Source organism: Ranitomeya variabilis, chromosome 3 (assembly GCF_051348905.1).
Source record: "Ranitomeya variabilis isolate aRanVar5 chromosome 3, aRanVar5.hap1, whole genome shotgun sequence".
In the NCBI taxonomy this organism is placed as follows: Eukaryota; Metazoa; Chordata; class Amphibia; order Anura; family Dendrobatidae; genus Ranitomeya; species Ranitomeya variabilis.
In genome coordinates, this window is record NC_135234.1 from 139,023,610 (window position 1) to 139,044,575 (window position 20,966).

General features: G+C 46.2%; 1 protein-coding gene and 1 long non-coding RNA gene across 9 annotated transcripts in view; one reads left to right on the forward strand and one right to left on the reverse strand.

The window, feature by feature from the left end:
* LOC143815476 (uncharacterized) overlaps positions 1-19,950 on the reverse strand; it is a 61,558-nt gene extending 41,608 nt beyond the window's left edge. For 2 of the 3 annotated variants that reach the window (XR_013223758.1, XR_013223757.1), the window contains exons 1-2: positions 19,887-19,950; positions 10,859-11,014 (exon numbers count right to left, since the gene is read on the reverse strand). This is a non-coding gene — a long non-coding RNA (uncharacterized LOC143815476). The remainder of the gene's footprint in view (positions 1-10,858; positions 11,015-19,886) is intronic. The other variant, XR_013223760.1, reaches the window with a different exon arrangement.
* Positions 19,951-20,013: 63 nt separating this feature from the next.
* The window catches only part of CD99 (CD99 molecule (Xg blood group)), a 76,553-nt gene continuing 75,600 nt past the window's right edge, over positions 20,014-20,966 (forward strand). For 4 of the 6 annotated variants that reach the window (XM_077294700.1, XM_077294703.1, XM_077294701.1 and 1 more), the window contains exon 1: positions 20,030-20,221. In XM_077294700.1, the coding sequence (XP_077150815.1) occupies positions 20,170-20,221 (52 nt within the window). In that variant the 5' untranslated portion in view covers positions 20,030-20,169. Of the gene's footprint in view, positions 20,222-20,966 lie in introns of all 6 variants that reach the window. The other 2 variants (XM_077294702.1, XM_077294699.1) reach the window with 2 other exon arrangements.

Below are 20,966 nucleotides of genomic sequence, written 5' to 3' on the forward strand. Positions count from 1 at the left end.
GCAGATGTGACCGCTCTCCAGGGGCTCCAGGATACAATGACGGAAGGTATCCTTCTGCACTGTATCCCTCTGCCACTGTGAGTACAGTATAGTTCATACTGTCACTTGCGGCACTGCTGCGTGGGAAAATTCTCACGCTGCAATGCTGTAAAGTGAGAGGCCATTGAACCCTCAGTGATAACACTGCAGGAACCATTGTCTCCTGTCAGTGTGTCACTGGAGGCTTATAGAGCTGTCACATCTGTAGGGGAGATCACAGTGGGCACTTGTTATTAATTGGATTGCGTCGGACCAGGGAGTATACTGTTGGTTTATTTTTTATTTTTTGCAGGTGATCGATGGCTTCGGGGAATTAGGTGTGGTTGTATGCATGGTGAAATTAAGAATATTAAAATATTTTTTTTCTGGCTGTGTCTTTAACTCTTTCACTACTATAGGATTACTAATGGATAGGTATCTTATTGACACCTCTCCATTACTAACCTGTCTTAATGTCATCTTATAATCAAAGGTGACATTAACCCCTTATTACCCCATATGCCACTGCTACAGGGCAGTGGGACGAGAGAGGCTAAGTGCTGGAATTGGCGCATCTGCTGGGGGCTGGTATTTGTAGCCAGGGGGGCCAATATCCATGGCCCCTCTCTAGGCTATGAAAATCAGCCTGCAGCTGTCTGCATAGCCTTTTCTGGCTATTAATTATAGGGGGACCCCATGCCATTTTTGGGGGGGTCCCCTATTTTAGTAACCAGTAAAGGCTAAATATACAGCTACGGGCTGATATAGCCTGGGAAGCTCCATGGGTATTAACCCCTTCCCAGGCTAGAAACATCGGCCCCCAGCCATCGGCTTTGCCTCTCTGGCGCAGAAAATTGCATGGGAGACCACGCCATTTTTTTCCCTTTTTTTTTTTTTTTAAAGTAGAGATGTTGTGTGCAGATTTTGTGTGTGTGTCTTTATTTAACTATGTATGTACCATTTTATTAAGTTCATTAGCAGTGATGAGTGAATATACTCGTTACTCGAGATTTCCCGAGCATGCTTGGGTGTCCTCCAAGTATTTTTTAGTGCTCGGATATTTCGTTTTCATCACCGCAGCTGAATGATTTACATCTCTTAGCCAGCTTGATTTCATGTGGGAATTCCCTAGCAACCAGGCAACTCCCACATGTACTTATGCTGGCTAACAGATGTAAATCATTCAGCTGCGGCGATGAAAACTAAATCTCCGAGCACTAAAAAATACTCGGGAGGACACCCGAGCGTGCTCAGGAAATCTCGAGTAACGAGTATATTCGCTCATCACTATTCATTAGTAAACATCGCCTTGGTATTATCTATCTATCAATCTATTATCTATTTATCAATCTATTATCTATTTATCTATCATCTATCTATCTATCTTATATTTGTCTGTCTCTGTGTGTAAACATTATTCTTCAATAGAGTATGTAAAATAAGAGGTAGGACAAAAAATGACATCACAATTCTTTTTTTTTTGTAAAATAATAGATATTTATTTAACCCCTTAATCTCATATGATGTACTATCCCGTCGAGGTGGGGTGGGCCCGTATGACCACCGACGGGATAGTACGTCATATGCGATCGGCCGCGCTCACGGGGGGAGCACGGCCGATCGCGGCCAGGTGTCAGCTGACTATCGCAGCTGACATCCGGCACTATGTGCCAGGAGCGGTTACGGACCACCCCCGGCACATTAACCCCCAGGACACTGCGATCAAACATGATCATGAACATCCGGGTCCTGCAGGGAGGTGGCTTACCAGCGCCTGCTCAGAGCAAGCGCTGGTAAGCCTGCAGACCTGCATGTCAGATCGCTGATCTGACACAGTGCTCTGCAAAGTGTCAGATCAGCGGTCTGACCCTATAACATGATGCCCCCCCTGGGGCAATGTTATAAAGTAAAAAAAAAATATTTCACATGTGTAAAAAAAATAAAAAAATAAAAAAAAACCTAAATAAAGAAAAAAATTGTTCCCATAAATACATTTCTTTATCTAAATAGTATAAAAAATAAAAGTACACATATTTAGTATCGCTGCGTCTGTAACGACCCCACCTATCAAACTGTCCCGCTAGTTAACCCCTTCAGTGAACGCGGTAATAAAAATAAAAAAATGAGGCAAAAAACGCTTTATTATCATACCGCCGAACAAAAAGGGGAATAACACGCGATCAAAAAGACTGATATAAATAACCATGGGACCGCTGAAAACGTCATCTTGTCCCGCAAAAAACGAGCTGCAATACAGCATCATCAGCGAAAAAATAAAAGTTATAGTCCTCAGAATAAAACGATGCAAAAATAATTATTTTTTCTATAAAATAGTTTTTATCGTATAAAAGCGGCAAAACATAAAAAAATGATATAAATCGTACTGACCCGAAGAATAAAACTGCTTTATCAAGTTTACCAAACGTAGAACGGTATAAACGCGCCCCCCCCCCAAAGAATTTCATGAATAGCTGGTTTTTGGTCATTCTGCCTCACAAAAATCGGAATAAGAAGCAATCAAAAAAGTCACGTGCCCGAAAATGTTACCAATAAAAATGTCAACTTGTCCCGCAAAAACCAAGACCTCACATGACTCTGACCACAATATGGAAAAATTATAGCTCTCAAAATGTGGAGACGCAAAACCTATTTTTTGCAATAAAAAGCGTCTTTTAATGTGTGACGGCTGCCAATCATAAAAATCCGCTAAAACCCCCCGCTATAAATAGTAAATCAAACCCCCCCTTCATCACCCTCTTAGATAGGGAAAAATAATAAAATTAAAAAAATGTTTTTATTTCCATTTTACCGTTAGGATTAGGATTAGGGCTAGGGTTGGGGCTAGGGTTAGGGTTGGGGCTAGGGTTAGGGTTTCAGTTAGAATTGGGGGTTTCCACTGTTTAGGCACATCAAGGGCTCTCCAAACGCGACATAGCGTCCGATCTCAATTCCAGCCAATTCTGCATTGAAAAAGTAAAACAGTGCTCCTTCCCTTCCGAGCTCTCCCGTGCGCCCAAACAGGGGTTTACCCCAACATATGGGGTATCAGCGTACACAGGACAAATTGGACAACAACTTTCTCTTGCTACCCTTGGGAAAATAAAAATTTGGGGGGCTAAAAAAACATTTTTGTGGGAAAAAATAATGTTTTATTTTCACGGCTCTGCGTTATAAACTGTAGTGAAACACTTGGGGGTTCAATGTTCTCTCAACACATCTAGATAAGTTCCTTGGGGGGGTCTAGTTTCCAATATGGAGTCACTTGTGGGGGGGTTTCTACTGTTTAGTTACATCAGGGGCTCTGCAAATGCAACATGACGCCTGCAGACCAATCCATCTAAGTCTGTATTCCAAAAGGTACTCCTTCCCTTCCGAGCTCTGCCATGCGCCCAAACGGTGGTTCCCCCCCACATATGGGGCATCAGCGTACTCAGGACAAATTGGACAACAACATTTGGGGTCCAATTTCTCCTGTTAGCCTTGGGAAAATACAAAGCTGTGGGCTAAAAAATAATTTTTGTGGAAAAAAATGATTTTTTATTTTCACGGCTCTGCATTATAAACTGTAGTGAAACACTTGGAGGTTCAAAGTTCTCACAACACATCTAGATAAGTTCCTTGGGGGGTCTAGTTTCTAATATGGGGTCACTTGTGGGGGGTTTCTACTGTTTAGGTACATTAGGGGATCTGCAAACACAATTTGACGCCTGCAGACCAATCCATCTAAGTCTGCATTCCTTAGGGGGTCTACTGTCCAAAATTGTGTCACTTTTGGGGGGTTTCAATGTTTAGGCACATCAGTGGCTCTCCAAACGCAACATGACGTCCCATCTCAATTCCAGTCAATTTTGCACTGAAAAGTCAAACGGCGCTCCTTCCCTTCCGAGCTCTGCCATGAGCCCAAACAGTGGTTTACCCCCACATATGGGGTATTGGCGTACTCAGGACAAATTGTACAACAACTTTTGGCGTCCATTTTCTCCAGTTACCCTTGGTAAAATAAAACAAATTAGAGCTGAAGTAAATTTTGTGTGAAAAAAGTTAAATGTTCATTTTTATTTAAGCATTCCAAAAATTCCTGTGAAACACCTGAAGGGTTAATAAACTTCTTGAATGTGGTTTTGGTTTAGAATGGTGTCACACTTGGTTATTTTCTATCATATAGACCCCTCAAAATGACTTCAAATGAGATGCGGTCCCTAAAAAAAAAAATGATGTTTTAAAAATGAGAAATTGCTGGTCAACTTTTAACCCTTATAACTCCCTAACAAAAAAAAAATTTTGGTTCCAAAATTGTGCTGATGTAAAGTAGACATGTGGCAAATGTTACTTATTAAGTATTTTGTGTGACATATCTCTGTGATTTAAGGGCATAAAAATTCAAAGTTGGAAAATTGTGAAATTTTCAAAATTTTCACCAAATTTCAATTTTTTGCACAAATAAACGCAAGCCTTATCGAAGAAATTTTACCACTATCATGAAGTACAATATGTCACGAGAAAACAATGTCAGAATCATCAGGATCCGTTGAAGCGTTCCAGAGTTAGAACCTCATAAAGAGACAGTGGTCAGAATTGTAAAAATTGGCCCAGTCATTAACGTGCAAACCACCCTTGGGACTTAAAGGGTTAAGTTTCAAAAACGCAGACAAATCCGCATGAAAATCTGCACAAAAAAACACATAAAAACTGCAGCAAAAATGCAGAAAAAACGTGCGGATTTTTACCTGCTAAGAGATGCAGATTCTGTGCAGAAAATTCTGCAGACAAATCTGCAACGTGTGCACATACCCTAATTCCAATGTAAAAACATTTTGGTGTGCATATGTTCAGACCCATCTTTCCTATTCATGATGTCATAAGTGGGGTTGTGAGTTATGCAGATCAAAGGCTGGGGGCATTGGATCACTGCCTGAATGTGTATACAGAGTAATAACTAGGTAGCCGTCAATGTTGGGAAACTATTTGGGCCAGCAGATGTGTCCTTGTCTGTGTCAACTGGCACATAGGTGTTAAGGGCAGGAGCATTAATGCTTTGATCTTGTGTAGTCCCATACACAGGACAAGCTAAAACAATATTTTACGTTTTTTTGTATTCTAGTTTTACAGAATCCATGGATGTATCCATGATAGAGGAGCATATTCGCATCTTTAGGTAAAATTGCAAAAGTGTTGATAGCTGCAACCCATAGGGGTGCAGTATCTGCTTGAATTATGGATATATCATATTCATGTGTGGTATGTATAGAATGCTTGAAGAACGTTGGGTAAAATGAAAGCCATATTGTATGAGGCTCCTGGGGGTTACCTTTTGGAAGCTTTTTAAAAAGGTTGTCCACTACTTTTACACTGATGACCTATCCTTAGGAGAGCAAACAAATAAAGTAGCACTCTGTAGCGCTATAGCATGTAAACTTGAAATATAAGCGATTTGAATTGCAATACTGCTCTAGACAAAAGTAAAAAATGGAGACACTTAGCACATAATTTGGCCAATTCATGCCGGCCCAGAAGCCAACCGCAAGGCGTTCTCTGGTTGCTGGGAACCTAAGGACTCATACTTATCTGCGTATAAGGCCGGTTTCACACGTCAGTGGCTCCGGTACGTGAGGTGACAGTTTCCTCACGTGCCGGAGCCACTGACACACGTAGACACATTAAAATCAATGCATCTGTGCAGATGTCATTGATTTTTTGCGGACCGTGTCTCCGTGTGTCAAACACGGAGACATGTCAGTGTTCGTGGGAGCGCACATATTACATGGACCCATTAAAGTCAATGGGTCCGTGTAAAACACGTACCTCACACGGACGTTCTCCGTGTGGCGTGCAGGAGACAGCGCTACAGTAAGCGCTGTTCCCCCCCCACATGGTGCTGAAGCCTCAATTCATATCTTCTGTGCAGCAGCGTTTGCTGCATAGAAGATATGAATAATAGTGTTTAAAAGAAAGATCTATCTGTCCGCCGCCCTCCCACCCCCTGTGCGCCCCCCCGCTGTTCTGAAAATACTCACCCGCTTCCCTCGTTGGCTGTCGCTGCTTCCTGTCCTGGCTGCACCTTCTCTACTGTATGCGGTCATGTGGGGCCGCCGATTACAGTCATGAATATGCGGCTCCACCTCCCATAGGGGTGGAGTCGCCTATTCATGACTGTAAATGAGCGGCCCCACGTGACCGCATACAGGAGAAGGTGCAGCCAGGACAGGAAGCAGCGACAGCCAACGAGGGAAGCGGGTGAGTATTTTCAGAACAGCGGGGGGGGTGCACAGGGGGTGGGAGGGCGGCGGACAGATAGATCTTTCTTTTAAACACTATTATTCATATCTTCTATGCAGCAAACGCTGCTGCACAGAAGATATGAATCGCGGCATCAGCACGATGCAGGGGACAGTGTTAAACTTTAGCGCTGTCTCATGCACGCTCCGTGTGGTACCCACTCGGCACACAGGCGGCACACGTGTGCCGCACGTATGGCCTACGTGAGCTCACGGGCACACGGACACGGATAACTCCGGTACCGATTTTTTCCGGTACCGGAATTATCTGGATGTGTGAGACTGCCCTAAATCAGACGAGTGCAGTATGATAAAAAGTCGTATTACACTCTGACCTACGGTATTCACTAATTTACTGCTCATCTGTGATTATTTTCTCAGCTGGAATATGGATGAGAAAAAAAAAATCGCAGCAGGAGTGGCCGTGTATTTTGGATGAGACTCACCAATGCAAGTGAATAGGTGCAATCCATATTTAGGTACACCTTGATGTGGTTGGATGGGTTTTGTACTTTTGGTCAAAAAAATATTAAATAAGTACCTTATGTTTATCAGTGTATGGCAATATTGGAGTTCATGTCTTCATCAGCTGAAGTGTGCTAATGTGCATAGTGTTTGTATTTCTTCAAAGAAGTGACAGGCACCCTCTTTTTGTTCCCACTAGGTATTTTACAAAATGGGAACACTATGTGCATGTTTTTTTACCCACTTATTTTCTGTATCTAGTGTAATTCTGTGGGGAAAATCTGTATACCCGCAAAAGAAATTGACATGTTGCTGATTTCCAACACACCGCAGGTCAGTTTACACTGCATAAAAAAGCACAACAGGTATGAGATTTGTATGAATCCCATCCACTTTGCCAGAACGGCCAGATGCTGCGTCACCACAACAGCATTGTGGTGAGGGACCCCGATACTTCTGTGACTGCAATGTCACTGCCCACAGCAATAATGAGCTTGGTGTACAGTGGATATTGAAATCCGCAGAACCTTTATTATTCTGTGCAGATATTTTACTACCTAAATCCTGACAGAATCCTCAGCGTGTGGATATGGCTGTTGTCAGACTATTGTGATGATGAATGGTATTAAGCTAAGATTTCAGTATTTTCTCGTTACTATAAAAAACATGATTTAAACAGTAGGTCAGTTTTCATGGCTAGATTAGCAGTAAGTTTCCGTGGAACTTTTGGAAGGAGAATAGGGAGGCCTAATCATTCTCAGTTAAGATGCCAACAGTGAAAACAGCAATGATAAAGTAGAGAGTCAGCCATTGTGTGTTAGGACGCGGGGCTATAGGTCAATTACTGGAGTGTGCACACTCAGGCAGCTGAACAAATTCTGCCTGAATAGAGAGCAGTTAGGTCCATGAAACATTATTCTCTGCATATCCAGCTGTGTGGCGCACATTTCCACAGGGTAGAAACATTTTTCCAGTTAAGTGGGCATATCTGATTCCAAAGGCTTCCTAAATTCATAGGAGACAAGTAAAAGATACAACAGAAAAGGATGAACACAAGAGCTTGTTCAGTAATATATTGTGAGAACTCAATGGACAGGCAGCGGTGTAACAATGGTAGGTGCAGGGTTTGGAGATAATCCATGCCATGGAGCCCAAAATGGCCCTTGTGGCCCATAAGACCCATAATAATAAGGTTCTCTGTTGTAGATTTTGCATTGTGACCCACAAGATACAAGTTCTGTGACTGGAGAAAGGGGCTCATAGTTTATCCATGCTTGTGAATAGGTTATCTCACTATTTTGGCAGAGAAGCTTTTCTGTATTTCGGGGATATTTATTGCTCTTTTATCTTTAGTAACAGAATTAGGCCTCTTTCACACTTTTGTTTTTTTCAATCAGTCACAATCCGTCAAAATGTTAAAAAGACGGATCCTGTGCAGGTTGTAAAAAACAGATGCACTGGATCTGTTTTTTGACGGATCTGTAGCGTTTTCCAAGCGATCTGTAGCATCGCTTGGAAAACTGATTAACAGGTTGGTCACACTTGTCAAACATAGTGTTTGACAAGTGTGACCAACTTTTTACTATTGATGCTGCCAGGGGCGTAACTACCGCGGTTGCAGCGGTCGCCATTGCGACCGGGCCCCGCAGGTCAGGGGCCCAGGGCCGGCCCCTGACCTGCGGGGCCGGACTGGCCAGCGGGCACTTCTGGCAAATGCCAGAAGAGCCGGTGCCAGTAGTGGGCCGCCCGCTGCACTGTTCCCCCCCGCACCCCGCCAGTGCCGCCGCCGCATTTAACTATACCGGCGTCCTGGGCAGACTGCAGCCGCCGGGAGCAGCGCGGGCAAAAGGAAAGGTGAGGAGAGTTTTTTTTTTTTTTCTTTTTAACTGGACTATGGGGCCATTATCGGGGGGGGGGGGGGGGGATGAGATGTGGGCTGTGCTCTATATACCCCTGTGCGGGCTGTGCTGTATATATCCCTGTGCGGGCTGTGCTGTATATATCCCTGTGCGGGCTGTGCTGTATATATCCCTGTGAGGGCTGTGCTGTATATATCCCTGTGCGGGCTGTGCTCTATATACCCCTGTGAGGGCTGTGCTGTATATACCCCTGTGTGGGCTGTGCTCTATATATCCCTGTGTGGGCTGTGCTCTATATACCCCTGTGCGGGCTGTGCTGTATATATCCCTGTGCGGGCTGTGCTGTATATATCCCTGTGCGGGCTGTGCTGTATATATCCCTGTGAGGGCTGTGCTGTATATATCCCTGTGCGGGCTGTGCTCTATATACCCCTGTGCGGGCTGTGCTGTATATATTCCTGTGCGGGCTGTGCTCTATATACCCCTGTGCGGGCTGTGCTGTATATATCCCTGTGCGGGCTGTGCTGTATATATCCCTGTGCGGGCTGTGCTGTATATATCCCTGTGCGGGCTGTGCTGTATATATCCCTGTGCGAGCTGTGCTGTATATATCCCTGTGCGGGCTGTGCTGTATATATCCCTGTGCGGGCTGTGCTGTATATATCCCTGTGCGGGCTGTGCTGTATATATCCCTGTGCGGGCTGTGCTGTATATATCCCTGTGCGGGCTGTGCTCTATATACCACTGTGCGGGCTGTGCTGTATATATCCCTGTGCGGGCTGTGCTCTATATACCCCTGTGCGGGCTCTGCTGTATATACCACTGTGTTGGCTGTGCTCTATATACCACTGTGTGGGCTGTGCTCTATATACCCCTGTGCGGGCTGTGCTCTATATACCCCTGTGCGGGCTGTGCTGTATATACCACTGTGTGGGCTGTGCTGGATATACCACTGTGCGGGCTGTGCTCTATATACCACTGTGCGGGCTGTGCTGGATATACCACTGTGCGGGCTGTGCTGGCACCCAACACCATGTTGCAGTGCAGGAGATTCCTGCAACAGTCCGAGGCGTATCTAGGGAAAGGTGTGGGGGGGGGTGTGGTTGGGCCCCATTTGGAAGTTCGCACCGGGGCCCCTAACTTTGTAGTTACGCCACTGGATGCTGCCTATGTAGCATCAATAGTAAAAAGATATAATGTTAAAAATAATAATAATAAAAAAAAAAATCTTGATATTCTCACCTTCCGGCGTCCCTCGCAGCCTTCCCACTGCTCACAATAGGCAGCATCAATAGTAAAAAGAGAGAGAGCGAGAATTTCCCTAACTAGAAATTCTTCCGCGCATGCTGAGTTTCAAAAGACGGAACCCATCGCTGGATTCCTGCTTTTGACAGTCAGCGACAGATCCTGCGTCCATAGGCTTCCATTATAGCCAATGACGGACGGTGCAGGATACTTCGCTGCGCGATTTTCTGCCGTGCACAAAAAACGTTTCTATGTACATTTTCTCCGCCCGACAGCGATTTTACGACGGATCCAGTGCACGACGGATGAAACGGAAGGCCATCCGTCACAATCCGTCGCTAATACAAGTCTATGGGAAAAAAACAGATCCAGCAGAAACACTTGCTGGATTCGTTTTTTTTTCACAAAACGATGCATTGTGATGGAAAAAGAAAGACAGAAGTGTGAAAGAGGGCCTTACAAGTCAATTCCCTTTTGAACTTTCTGCTTAGAAATTGTAATGAAGGATAATAAGCTGGTAGCATGGCCGTTTGGCTCTTAGTGGTGGTTTGTGGCCATTACTCTATGGATGCCTGGGTCCACCTGGTGTACAGTGGAGAGAGTAGGTGCTGTAGAAGACTTTGCAGCAAACTGTAGTTCATTGTGCTCAGCCTCCAAAGAGGAGATGTAACAATACTTATCTGGAGAGTGGTCACAAGTGATGTCATTAGCGACCATCAGGGAAATACACAGGAAAGTGAAAGCCAGGATTTTCCTATGAACTTTGACATTTCCACAAACATTTTTAATGTGTGTTACTTGCATACTTTGTTTCCAAGATGGATTTGTGTTATTTAGCCAGCTTGACCATGACCTTAAAAATACACATGTATGTATCGCTGCATCAGTCCAGAAAAGTCCCAAACTGAGCTGAGTCCGTGAGGATATAAAGGAACATCACTGCACTTAGCGCTATTATGCAGGACAAATTCAAAAAAAGATGGTCTGATTACCCACCACTGAGAGGCAAGTCAAGGGAAGGAACAGATGTCACAAACTGGTAAACGTCTCTCTCGATCTCCGACTGATGTGATGTCCACATCTTAATGTACTGGTGTTCATACAGGTGAAAGGAGCAACATCTCTCCATGTGCTGATCCACTAAACTTGGTACTAAAGTAACAAAAAGTGTATTATATTTCACAAAACATTCATTTAAACAAGGGCTTATTCATAACATTTCAAAGTTCATTCACCTCGTGTAAACGAATGAGCTATAGCCCGAGGGTTTTGTCCCCCCCCCAAAAAAAAAATGGATTCATTTGATCATAATCAGTGTTCAGACGGGCAATGATTTAAATGCATAACACGTCACACAAGATAAACTGCTAACGAACAGCAAATTATATTACTCCAATTAATCTTTTTACATAACGGTTGCTATGAATATATGTAGGGACTTCATACTAAAAATGTCAGATAAATAAGTCATAACAAACATTCAGAACTGACCTACAGAATAAAGTTAAAACTTCATCTGTGTAGCACAGTGAATAGTGTAAAATGTAAAACCAACAGTGGGAGAATTGATGTGTTGCTTATATTCCTTCCATAAGGAGTTAATAAAAGCTTGTTATTAACCCCTTCACCCCGAATTCTGTTTCCACCTTCTTGACCAGGCCAAATTTTACAATTCTGACCAGTGTCAATTTATGAGGTCACAACTCTGGAACGCTACAACATATTCCAATGATTCGGAGCTTGATATTTTGTGACATGTTGTACTTTGTTAGCGGTAAATTTAGGTCAATATTTTTTGCATTTATTTGTGAAAATATCAGAATTTCGGGGTAAATTTTGAAAATGTCACACTTTGAATTTTTTTGCCCTTTAACCAGTTAGTTATGCCAAACTAAATAGTTCATAAATAACATTTCCATGTTTACTTTTCATCACCATCATTTTTTAAACCTTTTTTTTTTGTTAGAAAGGTTAAACGTTAATGGGCAATTTCTAGTTTTTCCATCAAAATTTACAAAACCATTTTTTTAGGAACTTCAACAGGTTTGAAGTAACTTTGGGGGGGCCTATGTGACAGAAAATACCCAAAAGTGACAACATTTTAAAAACTGCACCCTTTAAAGTTCTCAAAACCTCATTCAAGAAGTTTATTAACTCTTTAGAGCTAAGAAGGGAAGGAGCAGGTGAACCCCACAGGTGCTTCACTTTTTATAACGTTGAGACGTGAAAATGAAAAAATACACTTTTCTCACAAAAGTGTTGCTTGAGCCCCAAATATTTAATTTTCAGAAAGGTAACAGGAGAAAATGGACCATACAACTTGTTGGGCAAGTTCTCCCGAGTACATTGATACCTCCAAGTGACCGTATTTCGGAAATGACTCCCCTCTGGGAATTTATCTACAGGTGTAGTGACAAGTTTGACTCCATGGGTGTTTTCCAGAAACAAGCAGCTGTGGATGTTGCTGAGTAAAAATTGCACATCAACTATTTTAGTGCTCATACATTGTGCCCAGCTCATGCTTCTGGAGGCATGCACTCGTAAACTAGGTGGAATCTCATCACTACAGAAATTCCAAACATGTGGATGATATATGTGGTTTAGGTATACTGTGGGGCTCAGGACGGAGGGGGGCATTTGGATTTGGGAGCTGGGTATTCGCTGAAATTCTTTTGGGGAGTGAGGACCACTTTGCATTTTCAAAACTGCTACCAGTAACATGGAAGCCCCCTATATTTCCATTGTCAGATGACGAACCTGAGTGGGGACTTGCTTTTTCAGTGAAGCTTTTTTTTAGGAACATTTTACATAACATTTAGGCCGGCGTCACACCTAACGTATAAAAATACAGTCCGTTTTTTATGGCCGAGATATGCAGAAATGCTCTTGAACAGTGATCCGTATGTCATCTGTGTGCAATGTGAGGATGCGATTTTAAATTTTTAAAATTATTAGTGAGTGACATCTAAAAATATATCGGATATGCAATGGTTTACTGTATGTAATCCATGTCTCATTCTTTCGGGTTCTGTAATGATTTTAAAGAACCCGACAATTGAATTGACTATTCTGTTATCTAACACTATATGAAATATAGATATATATACATGTGTGTCACTGACATATATATATCTACCTATACTATGTGTTGACATTTATTTTATCTATTCTATTGTAAGCTTTCAGTGTGATTTTACTGTACACTGCACTGAATTGCCGGCTTTTCTATAGACCACTGGGGTGTATTTCTCGCAAGTCACACTGATGGTCCGTGTGGTTATCTGTAGTTTTTCTCACACCCATAGACTTGCATTGGCGGATTTCGGGCGTAATAAGGTGACAATCGCAGCATGCTGCGATTTCGTACGCACGTATAATGCGGCCGAGAAAATAACGGATGATAGGAGCTGTCCCATAGATTAACATTGGTCAGGGCCGGCTCGAATGTATAGGCGAACTAGGCGGCCGCCTAGGGCGCCGACCCTAAGGGGGCGCCAGAGAAAAAATAGAAAAAATTATAGAAAATCTTTTCAAAAGGCAAAAGGTGTATGGAGCAGAGCTGAATGTGTATGAGGTGTATGGAGCGGAGCCGTGTGTGTATGAGATGTATGGAGCGGAGCTAAATGTGTACGAGGTGTACGGAGCGGAGCCGCGTGTGTACGAGGTGTATGGAGCGGAGCGCGTGTGTACGGAGCGCAGCCGCATGTGTAGGAGTAGCTATGTGTGGCCATTATACGGTACGAAGTATCATTTGCGGACAATATACAGTATGGAGCATCATGTGTGGCCATTATACAGTATGGAGCATCATGTGTGGCCATTATACAGTATGGAGCATCATGTGTGGCCATTATAGAGTATGGAGCATCATGTGTGGCCATTATACAGTATGGAGCATCATGTGTGGCCATTATACAGTATGCAGCACTGTGTGGCCATATTTTTTTGTTTATAATTATTCTTTATGAAACAGTGTGATCAGCAGTGCTAAATGGGTGTGGTTGGGATGTGGATATGGGTGTGGCTAGTTATGAATGGGTGTGATCAGAGGCGTGGCCTAAAATTTGCTTCGCACGCTGCAAACTTTGTCCTTCTTTCCCATCTTCAAAAGTTGGGAGGTATGTTAAAAGTAGTAGGGGCGCAACAAAATAGTTTCGCCTAGGGCGCCGTAATCTGTCGGGCCAGCCCTGACATTGGTCTAAGTACTCGTCCGTATTACACTCTAGTGTGACTCCGGCCTTAGCATCACTTTTATCCGGTGCTCTACGCTAGTCACTTACATTGGGATTTCGATCTAAATATCTGAATGACGCAATTCAGATGAAACCCCCAAGGGATCCATTCACTATAATGAGGCAGCAGAGTTACTCTGGATTCCGTGTGACCTTCAGCGATGTCCTTCTTTTCAGAAGTGCAAAAAACAGTGGTCGACCGTGCTATTATACCAGCCTAAACAGACACCGCCGGATCACAGGTTCTATGGCATCTACAGTGCCTCCTTATAGGGAATCTTCCGCCAGGGTTTCTGTCGGAAACACGAAAGGTATTTCAGTGAATTATATGGAAACCCAGGTGTAAGCGCTCAGCACAGAGCACAGGATAAATATGTCCCGAGCCTTAGGCCGGGATCACACATGCGAGAAATACGGCCGAGTCCCTCGTGTTAATACCCGGCATTGCCGCCGTCACTCAGGAGCGGAGCATGCGGCTCCATGTTTTGCTATGCGGCCGCACGCTCTGCTCCTGAGTGACGGCGGCAATACCAGGTATTAACATGCGAGACTCAGCCGTATTTCTCACATGTGTGTTCCCGGCCTTACTGTGATCTTTGAGAGGCAGAAAGAACAAAGCAACAGCAGGTGAAGAATTGGTTTTATGTATTTTTACGCCGTTCCTCGTGCAGTAAAAGTGATTAGGCGACTTTATTCTTCGGGTCGGTGCGATTACAGTGATACCAGATTTATATTTTTTTACGTTTGGCCAGTGTCACACACTAAACGATGCTTTATTGGCAAAATGAAGTTTTTGCATTGCCATATTTTGAGAAGCATAATTTTTCTCTTTCTGTTGACAGTCTTGTGATGTCTTGTTTTTTTGTGGGATCGAGTTGACGTTTTTATTGGTACCATTTTTGGGCACATGACATTTTCTGATTGCTTTCTATTCTGATTTTCGGGAGGAAGAATGAACAAAACCGTTTAGAAATTGGGAGCCAATGAAAAGAACTACAGAGCAGAGAGGTGGATTACTCAGGCACATATACACATTAGATGGTCGCCAGTTCCGTAGATGTTGACAGGTTCAGATGGTTTTCTTCTAATGTGTATTTGGCGCTAGATTTAAGCCCGTTACTGGTTGAATGAGCAGAACGCCATGTTCCTGTTACTCCATGTGACACTAATTCATCACTGGAAGGCAAACCAACCATCGCTCAGGAAATATTTCCATGAATGATCATGGAGGAACAATCTTTAACCCAAACGTTGACGTTCTGTGACTGTGCGGCTAAAATTATCGCTCATTACGTTTTTACCTGACTGTGCATTGTTTATGTGACATTGTTGATTTTCATGAATGTTAATGCACTGTGAGGGGCCTGTACCGCCATATAGTGCACATTCACACAAATGTGAGGGGCCTGTACCGCCACACAGCTTTGAGGGGCCTGCACCGCCATATAGTGCACAGTCACACAGCTCTGAGGGACCTGTACCGCCATATAGTGCACAGTCACACAGCTGTGAGGGGCCTCCAGTCATGTACCGCCATATAGTGCACAGTCACACAGCTGTGAGGGGCCTCCAGTAATGTACTGCCATATAGTGCACATTCACACAGCTGTGAAGGGCCTCCAGTCATGTACTGCCATATAGTGCACATTCACACAGCTGTGAGGGGCCTCCAGTCATGTACTGCCATATAGTGCACATTCACACAGCTGTGAGGGGTCTCCAGTCATGTACTGCCATATAGTGCACATTCACACAGCTGTGAGAGGCCTCCAGTCATGTACTGCTATACAGTGCACAGTCACACAGCTGTGAGGGGCCTCCAGTCATGTACTGCCATATAGTGCACATTCACACAGCTGTGAGGGGCCTCCAGTCATGTACTGCCATATAGTGCACATTCACACAGCTGTGAAGGGCCTCCAGTCATGTACTGCCATATAGTGCACATTCACACAGCTGTGAGGGGCCTCCAGTCATGTACCGCCATATAGTGCACATTCACACAGCTGTGAGGGGCCTCCAGTCATGTACTAGGCAAACCAACCATCGCTCAGGAAATATTTCCATGAATGATCATGGAGGAACAATCTTTAACCCAAACGTTGACGTTCTGTGACTGTGCGGCTAAAATTATCGCTCATTACGTTTTTACCTGACTGTGCATTGTTTATCTGACATTGTTGATTTTCATGAATGTTAATGCACTGTGAGGGGCCTGTACCGCCATATAGTGCACATTCACACAAATGTGAGGGGCCTGTACCGCCACACAGCTGTGAGGGGCCTGTACCGCCATATAGTGCACAGTCACACAGCTCTGAGGGACCTGTACCGCCATATAGTGCACAGTCACACAGCTGTGAGGGGCCTCCAGTCATGTACCGCCATATAGTACACAGTCACACAGCTGTGAGGGGCCTCCAGTCATGTACCGCCATATAGTGCACAGTCACACAGCTGTGAGGGGCCTCCAGTAATGTACTGCCATATAGTGCACATTCACACAGCTGTGAAGGGCCTCCAGTCATGTACTGCCATATAGTGCACATTCACACAGCTGTGAGGGGCCTCCAGTCATGTACTGCCATATAGTGCACATTCACACAGCTGTGAAGGGCCTCCAGTCATGTACTGCCATATAGTGCACATTCACACAGCTGTGAGGGGTCTCCAGTCATGTACTGCCATATAGTGCACATTCACACAGCTGTGAGGGGCCTCCAGTCATGTACTGCTATACAGTGCACAGTCACACAGCTGTGAGGGCCCTCCAGTCATGTACTGCCATATAGTGCACATTCACACAGCTGTGAGGGGCCTCCAGTCATGTACTGCTATACAGTGCACAGTCACACAGCTGTGAGGGGCCTCCAGTCATGTACTGCCATATAGTGCACATTCACACAGCTGTGAGGGGCCTCTAGTCATGTACTGCTATACAGTGCACAGTCACACAGCTGTGAGGGGCCTCCAGTCATGTACTGCCATATAGTGCACATTCACACAGCTGTGAGGGGCCTCTAGTCATGTACTGCTATACAGTGCACAGTCACACAGCTGTGAGGGGCCTCCAGTCATGTACTGCCATATAGTGCACATTCACACAGCTGTGAGGGGCCTCTAGTCATGTACTGCTGTACAGTGCACAGTCACACAGCTGTGAGGGGCCTCCAGTCATGTACCGCCATATAGTGCACAGTCACACAGCTGTGAGGGGCCTCCAGTCATGTACTGCCATATAGTGCACATTCACACAGCTGTGAGGGGCCTCTAGTCATGTACTGCTATACAGTGCACAGTCACACAGCTGTGAGGGGCCTCCAGTCATGTACTGCCATATAGTGCACATTCACACAGCTGTGAGGGGCCTCCAGTCATATACTGCTGTACAGTGCACAGTCACACAGCTGTGAGGGGCCTCCAGTCATGTACCGCCATATAGTGCACAGTCACACAGCTGTGAGGGGCCTCCAGTCATGTACTGCCATATAGTGCACATTCACACAGCTGTGAGGGGCCTCTAGTCATGTACTGCCATATAGTGAACAGTCACACAGCTGTGAAGGGCCTCCAGTCATGTACTGCCATATAGTGCACAGTCACACAGCTGTGAGGGGCCTCCAGTCATGTACCGCCATATAGTGCAAATTCACACAGCTGTGAGGGGCCTCCAGTCATGTACCGCCATATAGTGCACATTCACACAGCTGTGAGGGGCCTCCAGTCATGTACTGCCATATAGTGCACATTCACACAGCTGTGAGGGGCCTCCAGTCATGTACCGCCATATAGTGCACATTCACACAGCTGTGAGGGGCCTCCAGTCATGTACCGCCATATAGTGCACAGTCACACAGCTGTGAGGGGCCTCCAGTCATGTACTGCCATATAGTGCACAGTCACACAGCTGTGAGGGGCCTATACCGCCATATAGTGCACATTCACACAGCTGAGAGGGGCCTCCAGTCATGTACCGCCATATAGTGCACAGTCACACAGCTGTGAGGGGCCTCCAGTCATGTACCGCCATATAGTGCACAGTCACACAGCTGTGAGGGGCCTCCAGTCATGTACCGCCATATAGTGCACATTCACACAGCTGTGAGGGGCCTCCAGTCATGTACCGCCATATAGTGCACAGTCACACAGCTGTGAGGGGCCTCCAGTCATGTACAGCCATATAGTGCACAGTCACACAGCTGTGAGGGGCCTATACCGCCATATAGTGCACATTCACACAGCTGTGAGGGGCCTCCAGTCATGTACCGCCATATAGTGCACATTCACACAGCTGTGAGGGGCCTCCAGTCATGTACCGCCATATAGTGCACAGTCACACAGCTGTGAGGGGCCTATACCGCCATATAGTGCACATTCACACAGCTGTGAGGGGCCTCCAGTCATGTACAGCCATATAGTGCACAGTCACAGCTGTGAGGGGCCTATACCGCCATATAGTGCACATTCACACAGCTGTGAGGGGCCTCCAGTCATGTACCGCCATATAGTGCACAGTCACACAGCTGTGAGGGGCCTCTAGTCATGTACTGCTATACAGTGCACAGTCACACAGCTGTGAGGGGCCTCCAGTCATGTACAGCCATATAGTGCACAGTCACACAGCTGTGAGGGGCCTATACCGCCATATAGTGCACATTCACACAGCTGTGAGGGGCCTCCAGTCATGTACCGCCATATAGTGCACAGTCACACAGCTGTGAGGGGCCTCCAGTCATGTACTGCTATACAGTGCACAGTCACACAGCTGTGAGGGGCCTCCAGTCATGTACTGCTATACAGTGCACATTCACACAGCTGTGAGGGGCCTCCAGTCATGTACCGCCATATAGTGCACAGTCACACAGCTGTGAGGGGCCTCCAGTCATGTACTGCCATATAGTGCACAGTCACACAGCTGTGAGGGGCCTCCAGTCATGTACCGCCATATAGTGCACAGTCACACAGCTGTGAGGGGCCTCCAGTCATGTACTGCCATATAGTGCACAGTCACACAGCTGTGAGGGGCCTCCAGTCATGTACTGCCATATAGTGCACAGTCACACAGCTGAGAGGGGCCTCCAGTCATGTACTGCCATATAGTGCACATTCACACAGCTGTGAGGGGCCTCCAGTCATGTACTGCCATATAGTGCACAGTCACACAGCTGTGAGGGGCCTCCAGTCATGTACTGCCATATAGTGCACAGTCACACAGCTGTGAGGGGCCTCCAGTCATGTACTGCCATATAGTGCACAGTCACACAGCTGAGAGGGGCCTCCAGTCATGTACTGCCATATAGTGCACATTCACACAGCTGTGAGGGGCCTATACCGCCATATAGTGCACATTCACACAGCTGTGAGGGGCCTCCAGTCATGTACTGCCATATAGTGCACAGTCACACAGCTGAGAGGGGCCTCCAGTCATGTACTGCCATATAGTGCACATTCACACAGCTGTGAGGGGCCTATACCGCCATATAGTGCAGTCACACAGCTGTGAGGGGCCTCCAGTCATGTACTGCCATATAGTGCACAGTCACACAGCTGAGAGGGGTCTCCAGTCATGTACTGCCATATAGTGCACAGTCACACAGCTGTGAGGGGCCTCCAGTCATGTACCGCCATATAGTGCACAGTCACACAGCTGTGAGGGGCCTCTAGTCATGTACTGCCATATAGTGCAGTCACACAGCTGTGAAGGGCCTCCAGTCATGTACCGCCATATAGTGCACAGTCACCACTTTAGTTTGTAGTCTCACAGCTGTGAGGGCAGGAAGCAATGACTGTACCTGACAGGACATACAGCGCACTGCCCATGGCCGCGGATTAGGCGCCACACCCCGCCGCTGGCAGTGGGCGGAGTCTGGTGTAGGAGGGGCGGAGCTCTGGTGTAGGAGGGGCGGAGCTCTGGTGTAGGAGGGGCGGGCTTACAACTTCCCAGGAGTCGGAGCTGTTTGGGTGGAAACTTTCCTGCGGCTCCTGCCTGGTGTCTCAGTGTTAGCGCTGCGGGACACGTGACCTCCGGGGTCCTACCTGAGAGCTGTGTACGGTGCGACCACCTTCGCCAGCACCATGAGGCTGCCCTTGTGCTGCTGCCTGCTGCTCATTGTGGCTGGGACCAGAGGTAAGCCTGGCTGTCCGGGGGTGGGCACTGCGCGGAGACAGCTGAGCCGCTATGTATAGCCGTGCCCCTCACCCCAGTGCGCGGTGCCAGCTCTTTGTCTCCGTGTGTCAGGGTGGGCTGCTACCACCATCTTCACCAGGTGCCACAAGGGAGGAGGCGGAGAGAAGTGCGGCTGCCAGTGCAAGGAGACGGGACGGCGCTATGGCTGCCAGCAGTTTTATGATATTGGCGAACTATCAATGCCAGTCCTGAGTCTGTGCCCCCTTCTTCTATAGGAAGCCATGATCCCCCCCCCCCAAAACCACTTCTATAGGAAGCAGTGGTCCCCCCCACTTCTATAGGAAGCCGTGCCCCCACCACCACTTCTATAGGAAGCCGTGCCTCCCCACTTCTATAGGAAGCCGTGCCTCCCCACTTCTATAGGAAACCGTGCCCCCCACTTCTATAGGAAGTCGTGCCCCCCACTTCTATAGGAAGCCGTGCCCCCCCTTCTTCTATAGGAAGCCATGATCCCCCCCCCCCACCACCACCACTTCTATAGGAAGCCGTGCCCCCCCACTTCTGTAGGAAGCCGTGCCCCCCCACTTCTGTAGGAAGCCGTGGTTCCCCCCCCCCCACTTCTATAGGGAGCCGTGCCCCCCCAACACACGTGCAGCCCTACTCTTATGGACACCAGACACTTATTCAGGGATTCAACATAGAAGTTACACCATCAAGAGGGAATAGTGAGGAGTGATGGCGGTCA